Raw genomic sequence first — 10365 nt, forward strand, 5'->3', positions numbered from 1 at the left:
TTGCAGCTTGCTACTCATTTCCTGCATGGGCAGGCATCTTCTACAACCTTCAACTTGAATCCTCATTGAATAAGGTGAGGCTCTACAAGTTGAAAGAAGGAATTGCAGTGTGCGGTTGCAATGCGAGTGGTGCGCATTCTGACCGCAGATACTGCTACGTGCCTATAACACTGTTTAGAGTGGAACATCTCAAAGTTACAAATAAGGCAGCTAGGGTGCAGGTTTTGTTTAAATTGGGATCTAGAGTAGTGCACAGATGTGGTTTATAGATGTACATGTACAGCATTTAATTTCCATCAGCAAAATATTAATTGATAGAATATTTGTATTCCCTGAGAAAAGCAAATATTTAAAAAGTAGTTAGTTGAACTTCTGCATAGGTAAAAAGACTTTCCTCCTAGAACACTGGCTGATAATAACTTCCAGTACCTTTTTGTGCTTTAAAAATGTGATAAATTTTAATGTACAGTGTCTTCAGAAGCCATGAGTTAGCTTAATTCATATTTCATTGTATTCAGTGGAGGTTCTACTGTTTGGCTTCACAAGGGGGAAAAAAAATTATCAGTGCTGTTGCAGAAGACCCCAGTCTACCATGTGTAATTCTTTGGAATTTCCTCAGTTGTATAGTCTCAGATTCTAGTAACTTAGAGTATATTCATAATTCTTGGAAGTTAATTTCAGATTACGTGATGACAATGCTGGGATGTTCCAGCAGTGAGTTCTGCTGTCATCCTCTCTTCTTTTCCTGTTTGATTGGGTTTTGTTTTCTACTTCATGATCATGCAAGAAAAAAAATGGAGTAATTTCATATTGGAGTTGAGACAAAGACATTCTTCTGTAGTACCTTTATATACCACTGTACTCACAACATACTTCTTTCAGTGTTTTTGAAGTTTTACTTGTTCTGACAAGAGAATATAAATCTACATATATAGTTCACTTTACATGCCCTGGTACTCATACAAATTTAATTGAGACCTTGCTTATTGTAACAAAATGTGAACGAGCAACTTTAGTCGGGGTTCCTTTGTTTTCTTCTTCACTCTAAAGATAAATTGTAACATGCATTGTAGAATATGGTTTAGCCTTGTTCTTAATGTTGTCTACAGACGTAGCTATAAGAGATGATCTACAAAAATTCTAGTTTGTTTTTCTTGAAAACAGAATTTTGGCAATTTACTTCATGTGAGGTAAACTATATAGGAATAAATCAAGTAAAAATATTAATAATGTTTACAGTTTATAAACTCATCTTCTACAATCATGTGGAATAAAAAGGAAGTTCTTCATAATTCGTATTTTTTTTAGGCGTTGGACTACGAAAGCGATGAGTTCCATAAAGTTACACTTGTGCTTATGCAAGCAGTTAAGGCTCCTGTAGCAGTTATTTATCCTGTATGACTGATATCTACTGGAAAACTAAACATTTATTAGAGAAGCAGAGTGAATTGTTACTGTTTGACACCTGTGTCAGCAATGGAAAAAAAAAAGCCCAACTGAAGCATCCTTTGGCTGGATCTCAAGAACAAAAGGAGAATCTATGACCTTTGGAAGAGGGGCCAAGTCTCTCATAAAGACTATAAAGATGTAGTGAAGCTATGCAGGGAGAACATTAGGAGACCCAAAGTGCCGCTAGAGCTCAACTTGGCTACAGCTGTTAAGGATAATAAAAAATGTTTTTATAAATTCGTCAACAGCAAAAGGAGGATTAGGGAAAATCTCCCTCCTTTACTGGATGCAGAGGGAAACATGGTAACTAAGGATGAGGAAAAGGCTGAGGTGCTCAACGCCTACTTTGCCTCAGTCTTTAGCAGTGGAACTGGCTGTTCCCTGGACACCCAGCCTCATGAGCTGGGAGATGGGGAGGGGAAGCAGATTGAGGTCAGCACAGTTGAAGAGGCGGTGGTCAGAGACCTGCTACACCACTTGGATGCACACAAGTCTGTGGGACCAGATGGGTTACACCCAAGGGTGCTGAAAGGGTTGGCAGATGTGCTCGCCAAGCTGCTTTCCATGATTTACCTTAAATCATGGCTAACTGGGGAGGTCCCATTGGACTGGAGGGTGGCAGATGTGGCACCCATCTACAAGAGAGGCAGAAAGGAGGATCCAGGAAACTATAGCCCTGTCAGTCTGACCTCGGTGCCAGGGAAGCTCATGGAGCAGGTCATCTCGAGTGCCATTAAAAGTCATATAATGGACAACCAGGGGATCAGGCCTAGTCAGCATGGGTTTATGAAAGGCACGTCCTGCCTGACAAACCTGATCTCCTTCTATGACAAAATGATCCGACTATTGGACGAGGGAAAAGCTGTGGATATTATCTACCTGGACTTTTGAAAAGCATTCGACACAGTTCCCCATAGAATTCTCACAGAAAAACTGGCTGCCCATGGCCTGGATGAGCGAACAGTCTGCTGGATCAAGCACTGGCTGGATGGACGGTCCCAGAGAGTGGTGGTCAATGGAGCTAAATCCAGCTGGCGGCCGGTCACGAGTGGTGTTCCTCAGGGCTCGGTGTTGGGACCATTTCTGTTCAACATCTTTATTGATGATCTTGATAAGGACATAGAGTGTATCATCAGTAAGTTCGCAGATGACACCAAGTTAAGTGGGAGCGTCAATCTGCATGAAGATAGGGAGGCTCTACAGAGAGACTTGAATAGATTGGATTGGTGGGCCAATGTCAATGGGATGAGCTTCAACAAGGCCAAGTGCCAGGTCCTGCACTTGGGCCACAATGACCCCATGCATGGCTACAGGCTTGGGGAGGTGTGGCTGGAGAGCTGTCTGGAAGAGAAGGATCTGGGGGTTCTAACTGACAAGCAGCTGAACATGAGCCAGCAGTGTGCCCAGGTGGCCAAGAAAGCCAACGGCATCCTGGCTTGTATTAGAAATAGTGTGACCAGCAGAAGTAGGGAGGTGATAGTCCCCCTGTACTCTGCACTGGTGAGGCCACACCTGGAGTATTGTGCCCAGTTTTGGGCACCTCAATAAGAGAGAGATCTCGAGGTGCTGGAGCGAGTGCAGAGGAGGGCAACGAAGCTGATGAAGGGCCTGGGGAACAGATCCTATGAGGAGCGATGGAAGGAGCTGGGACTGTTTAGCTTGAGGAAGAGAAGGCTGAGGGGAGACCTCATCACTCTCTACAACTACCTGAAAGGACATTGTAGAGAGGTTAGTGCTGGTCTCTTCTCACAGGTAATTAGCGATAGAACAAGAGGGAATGGCTTTAAACTGCAACAGAGGAGGTTCAGACTGGACATTAGGAGAAAATTTTTCACGGAAAGAGTGGTCAGACAGTGGAATAGGCTGCCCAGGGAGGTGGTGGAGTCACCATCCCTGGATGTGTTTAAGGGCCGTTTAGATGAGATGCTGGGGGATATGGTGTAGGGGAGAACTTTGCAGAGTAGGGCTGATGGTTGGACTCGATGATCCAAAGGGTCTTTTCCAACCTGAATGATTCTGTGATTCTATGAATGTCATCTGTCTGTTGAAAAGGATATGTGCTATTCCTTTGGACTTTGAGACCATTTTCAGTTGCTTCAAATGTAGCACTATAAAATTCTTTGTTTCTCTGAGGTTTCTTCATTTTACTGTTCAGATCAGGAGGACTTCATGAGCTGTGCATATAGGCAGGAATTAATTCCAACCAAATAGTTGCTGGTTTCTCCTTGATTTTTTTAAGCTAAATTTAGAGAGACACGTCGCATTACTTTTTTTGTTCAGAGAGAAAGCAGTCAGTTACTGTTGAGTCTTGAATGTTGCATAAGCTCTACAGAACAGTTCTACTATGAGCTTTCACCACTGAGAAGCAATCTGGTGGACGTTTTATGTCCTTTTTCTCTCTCCAAACTAGTTACTGACTGACTTAAGATGGGAATCTGTTCACGGACATTTGTTTGATCTCTTTACGTGACTTAACTGTAAGCACTAAGATTTATGGCGTTATCACTTACTATTTTGCTATCTGATGTGTTACTTTAAGACGCTGTTTATTGAGGAATAACCAGATACACCAGTGTTCTTTCCTTCTCCCTGGATTTTCCACCCCTATTTTCTGACAATACTTTCCTGTGTGTGCTTTTCTTCGGTTGTAAGTTTTGGGGGCAGGGACTGTTTGTCTCGACAGTATTTTGCATATCAGGGGAAGTACAAGCCCAATAAAAATTACTGTCTATATAGAACACAGATTTCATTTGGGAGTAAATACTCTTTAGGGTTCACAAGCTTGTTTTAATTATAAATGTGTGTTTTGCAATACTGATATAGCTATATTACAGTTGCGGTATTACCTTCTTGAATGGTGGAAAGCGTATCAGACAAGGCTGCTCATTCCTTGTGAAGAAATACAATAGAAGTCAAAATTTGCTTCTTACAGCCTTTAAGTTTTATTTAGTTAAAAATACAGAGACGATGATGGCAGAGATGTGCAAAGAAGGGATTTCTTTAGATTTTTAATTACACAGAAGTCTTTCGCTCAAAATGGTGAAATTATATGAAAAGCAGGAAGAGGAAGTTGGTGCTAGATGAATAGACCAATGGTCGGGAAGAAGGAAGTTTTATATGATAGGTGAAGCTTAAAAATAGCCTAAGAAAATCATATGAATCTTCAAATTGAATCAGAACTGGATGATTGAGCAGTGGCTTTTTGTACTTATAACATGAATAGGCAGTATGTTATGGAAGAAAGTCTACAAGGGACATACAGAAAATAAAATAATTATTTCCTCTTTCTGTCGTTTGAAGTCCCTTAAGGATTAATATAGTTATCTTCCGTTGTAGAAAACTGTTTTGAAAGCATGCATTTTTTCATTCCAGTGGGGTCTTTTAGGTTTATTTTAACATCTAATGTTCATTAGAAACATTTGATTAAGAACTTGGCCGTTACTATTGAGTGTTACCAATATAAAAAGCCAAGTTTTGAAGCAGCCTTGTCACAGAGAGTGCTAAGAATTGGTTGTAAATAGATACAACTGTTCTTTAGGAAAAGAATAATTGAAAATGCTTCACTAGAAGCTGCAGTGTTTTATTAAAAATTTAGCTAAAAAAAATTAATGAAAAAAGTAACACAACTAAAATTAAAGGATGAGAACCTGAGGGATCTAAACTTGGGCTAATCTAATGCAATACTCAGAATTTCCAGGCTCTGTCCAAGAACATAGCTCTGCTCCTGGAAAGGAACCTGAAAAGCCCATGTTAAAAATTTTGAATGTATGAGAATGGTTTTCTCAGAAACAAATTTGCAGTAGAAATTATCATTAGCAGAAATGCCCATAGTTTCCAGGGATGCAGAAATTTCAGAAAATAAAATATACTATATGTATTTTCTGCCCATCTATTCTGATCTTGCATTCTGTCATTGTTCTCTATGTCACTTTTCAAGGGGGAAGGGGAACATCACAAAACATTATACTTTGTGTACATGTGTATAGTATTGTGAAGGAATCATCTACGAAAATGTGACTTGTGTGGTACTAATGAATAGCGTTTTTCTTCCCTCTTAGTGAACTGAGATTGTGTTGCTTTAAGGATTCTCAGGAATGCCTTCCAGTTTTATCAATAAAATATTCTAAGATAATGTATGGTGCTCATTATGAGCCTGGTTTGGTACAAAAAAACATTCTCTCTTAATGATTAGTGCTTGCACATGCAGGTGAGATTCACAATTTTCATCTCTATCATCTTTAGGTAAAAATGCTTAGGTAGGGATATAAACTGTTTGAGACCTCACTGATTCCTGCAGCTTACTAAATAACTGTCTATTACAAGGCTAACAGGATATAGAGAGTTTTTCCTGGCTGCAGGTCATGAATAAATTTAGTGAGTAAGGTCTGTGCAGTATTTAGTTTATCTCAAGGCTCAGGAAAGGGCTTCTCAGAGAGCTTCAGCAGGACTTACGCACCAGCATATAAGCACGCTTTCTGGATAAGAATATTTTCCTCACGTGAAGGTTGCGTTATATTTTAGAACTCAGCAAACGTAAATCTTGTTTTATAGATGAGTTGCGGTGTTCAGATTTATGTAATCTTAAAAGTATCTGACTGCTGACTAATTTAGGACAGACAATATTACACTAAGAACGAATTGCTGGGATCAAGAATGACTACATCAGCAGTAAGTGAAGAGAAAAATTTGATGGTTTAATACAACTTGTGTAAGAAAGATAGTGAAATTAAATATTCATGATTCTTAGGGTGGAGGGAGAACGTCAAAATAAAAATCACTGGACTTAAAGAAGACAGAGATCAGAAAATTGATAGGTAAGATCTCACAGAAGACAAGTCTGACATAAGAAAGGAACTGAGAAGGTAAGATGGTTTCTTGGAGATGTGAAGGTCCCAGTATATCCCAGTGCAGGAGACATCGAGACTAGCTGTAATAAGAGACCCACTCAGTTAAATGAGGAATTTCATTGGCTTTGAACACAAGGAGGGCATGCCCACAGAAGGTGGAAATTCAGATACCACCAAAGAACAGTGTTAACAGGTAGGGATGAAAGTAGATGAGATACAACTGTCAACTGACAGAATAAATATGTAAGTAGTAGAAGATTGGTGCTAACAAAAGGGCTGACTACTTAAAAGAGGATGGCTATTGACATACCAAGTGATTGTGTGTTTGGTTCAGATTTGCAATTCGTGTGTTGAATTTTTTGGTTTGTTACAGTGATGACTGATACAAAAAGTCAAAAATCAACTGCCAGTGTACTGCTTGTGCAATTGATATGAGTGACAAAGATTGAAGGACCTTACCTAGAAAAAGGAAAACAGGATAGAAAATAGTTACATGTTGTCAAATTGACTGGGCCTGAAGAATTTCTTCCTGGTCTTTAAAGAACTAATCTGAGGAACTTCAGCATTTTTAAGATCATCTTTGAAAACTAATGTAAAACAGGAGAAGTACCAGATGACTGAAAAATCCTGAAAACAGTGCTTTAACTTTTTATGGAGAAGATAGAAATTATAGATCAACTGGCCTGACATTAATCCTTTTTTTTTTTTTTTCTGACAAGTAAAAATTAAAATCTGCTGTTAGAATCAGCAAGGTATCTGTGACGTGCATAACAACTGATAAGTATTTGCTATGATCAAGTCACATAAACTGAGTCTAATTTCTTGGAGAGAGATGAGAACTAGTTACTGCATCTCAATTTTAGTAAGGCTTTAGACACTGTTTCACACAACTCTTTCATAAGCAAACCAGGGAAACAAGGTCTCGTCAAGCAGGCAGGACCCTAAAAGCAAATATTAGTTGATCGGGGTCAGAGTGTGGAGATTGGGATTCTACACGTAGCTCCTCTGAATACAATATAAGGATAAGAGAGTGTACGTACTAAATCAGTAGCAAATTGACAGACGTATTATAAGTATGCTAGAAAAGAGGATTATAACTCAACATCTCAACTGGCAAAATGGCCTTCTAAAAACCAGGATGCAGTTCATCAAGATGACTGTAAGATGCTGCTGTTAAGCAGCAGTCAGTTTCTTCCATTTAATTTTGCCAGCTTTCTTGAATAGGAGACTTGAATTTCAAAACAGTTTTGATGGTTTTCCTTAGAAAATTGTTCCAGTGTTAAACTGGCTGTCAGTGCAAACAGCTGTTATTAACATCATCAAGAATTAGATCTGAAAACATGTTTTGCAACAGTTTCTAATAATAGAAGTATAAAACAAGCCTTAACATCTTTTAAGCAATTCAAAATTAAAATCTTGTATCAACTTTTTAAACTGATACATTTCTGTGCATAATACATAATTTTATAACATTTAATCTATACAATGATAGTGTAATTGTCTTTAAAGCATCCAGTCAAAACTTTATTTAAATAAATCTTCATTTTTCAGTTAGTTTCAAACACCTGATCTCTACTCACACTGTTTTATAAGATTTCAACTAACAATGTATGTTACATCTTACAGAATTAAGGTGTATATTAAAGACAGGATGGAATTCTTGCAGTAAAAATAGTAGAGTGGTATTACCAGCAGAATAGGGGTTTTGTGTTGCATTGTAGAATGCATCAAATAGAACAACTACAGTGCATTAGTTACATTCAATTTTCTGTTTCAGAATGTAATAGTCCTTGTGTCCTATCAGTTAGACAGTAACATGCTAAGAACTGATCCTTATATTTCTTGAGGTCCTTATTTAAGCATTTATGTCTTGACTATGAAACAAATTTGGTAAAAATGGTAAGATACCTCTGTGTTTACTATGCCAACTGCAGCATTTCATTAGCAAGAGATGAGTGTTCATTGCTCAAACTTTATGTTTAGAGGAGTTCTCAGATAAACTTATTTTTAAAATCAGTATGATATGCTTTTGTCTCCATGTTAACATGTTTATTCCGACTGGTGGTCCACATGCCTACCTTAAGAACTCTTTGTCAGCATCATAATCCTCTCTTGACATGAAGCACCTTCCTTATGGGAAGGATGAGTTAAATACAGCTACCATCTTTTTCTTCAATCAAAAATACTGCAATGTCAAAACATACTCAAGGCCTCGGCCCATACTGCCTGTGAGTTTAATGTTGTTGAGGGTTTTTTGGTCTGTTTTGTTTTCAGAGGGGATTGCCAATATATAAGTAAGAAAGAAAATCCCTTCTAAGTCAGGTATGTGTTTGGCATCTTAGCAGTTTTGTTATTGAAGACCCTGATCTTCAAACTGGAATCATAACTGCTGCTCTCTGTGTACAGAATATCTGCCTTAGACTTGGCATGAGTCTCCGTGACCAGTGATATTTCCAATGTTGACAGCTTCAAGGCTGCAGAGGCTGGTGAGGATGAGAGACTGTTGGAAACTTGAAACTTGACATTGCCTGGTCTGTTGTTTTTAATGTTAACTATTTCTTACTTGGAACTATTAAAGTTGCCAAGGAATTGCTTACGTTTCTGGCTTCCTTGCCAGAAGACTCACACTTCTTTCCCTGTTCACATCACAGACTAATGCCTGGTCATGAGGGGAGGGACTGAGAGGCTCCTTAGAAAACTGGCACCCAAACCTGGACTACCACCAACAGAGGACCTTTAAAAAGGACGGAGAGCAGTCTGGTTTTGATCAACCTCTCTCATGAGAAAACAGGGAAGGGGACAGGAATATTATTTGCATAGTACTGCTGGCATGTACAAAGAACTGGTTTCTGGAGTACATCACAGCTATTACTTGCAGATCTACTTACTGAACATCTGTTCATGCCTCAGGGCTTGGCATTGTAGCATAATACGTTACTACCTTACCACTAAAATGAGCCCCAGAGTCTGCACATACTACTGCCCTAGAACAAATGAGGAAAGATAAACATTTGTTTTAGAAAAGACTGATTTAAATTAAATATTTTCTCTCAAAATATGAAATCAGTAATCTCTTATAGCTGTATGCACTATAATCTCTTAAAATCCTAAGCAGTTATGTGTTGCCAAAGTCTTAAAGAGAATGCACTGAACTGATGAATGGAGTAGTGCAAAACCCTTCCTCTTTATAGAGTAAGAATCAGGAAGAAAGTTTTTCAAGAGCTAAACCACAGTCCGATAGCAGTAGCTGCTTCTTGCAGTTCAATTTCACTTCAACCATCTTAATTCAAGCAACTAGTTCAAACTTGGAAACAGATTAGGAATAAAAACAGTTTGAGGTTTTTTCCCCTTCCATACATAGGATAGATGTGAAGGTAAAAGCTACTGTATCTAAAAGCTGAAGGCAGCCAGAAACAATCAGTTCTATCCTCTTTGTTAACAAGATGTATTTCATTAATGTATCCAATACATTTAAAACAGATCAAGCTAAGAAAGAATTATTTTGAATGTCATTTTTCATATTATTCTACTTTGCATCCAAATAGAGCTCTATGCAAACTAATGAAGCATTAAATGATCAAGAAAAAATGTGCTCAACTCTTTTCTGATAAAATAAAATGTAACCATTTAGCATCTAATAAGCTATAGAATTGTTGACTATGTAAAATGTATTCCCGAGTTATAAAAGGTTGCCAGTCTTAGTGCAATGACTATATTTAATTGCAAACAAACATTTAAATAATTTCTAATGAAGTAATAATCTTTTAGGAGAGATAAATACAGATGCAAAATAAGATTTAAAACATAGCTTCCTGCTTATTTAAGTCATTATTAAGAACAAGTCACTTTTGACAGAAATCATTTCTCCTGTAGTCAAACTTATGAGAGGTGGTATGGAGTATTTGCTTTGAGAGGCACAAGTTGTATTCCTCTTCTGAGATTTAGGTAACTAAAATTTTGAGGTCTACCTCAAGATGAACTAGCCTGGCTTTCATTTGCAGTCAGGGAAGACAAATAGGCAGGCCTAGCAGGAAATCCATTCCATCCTAAGAGGTCACGTCAGTTGCTA

The 10365-nt window shown here is 38.2% G+C and overlaps 1 protein-coding gene across 4 annotated transcripts in view; it reads left to right on the top strand.

Moving 5' to 3' along the window:
• Window positions 1–10365, top strand: part of MON2 (MON2 homolog, regulator of endosome-to-Golgi trafficking) — a 132226-nt gene that overhangs the window by 87891 nt on the left and 33970 nt on the right. Inside the window, exon 36 of one of the 4 annotated variants that reach the window (XM_074870464.1) lies at window positions 1309–1878. The exons of 1 other annotated variant lie outside the window; for it this stretch is intronic. In XM_074870464.1, coding sequence (XP_074726565.1) covers window positions 1309–1401 — 93 coding nt within the window. In that variant the 3' untranslated portion in view covers window positions 1402–1878. 2 more of the 4 variants (XM_074870465.1, XM_074870466.1) reach the window with 2 other exon arrangements.

This window comes from Strix uralensis, chromosome 5 (assembly GCF_047716275.1).
Source record: "Strix uralensis isolate ZFMK-TIS-50842 chromosome 5, bStrUra1, whole genome shotgun sequence".
In the NCBI taxonomy this organism is placed as follows: Eukaryota; Metazoa; Chordata; class Aves; order Strigiformes; family Strigidae; genus Strix; species Strix uralensis.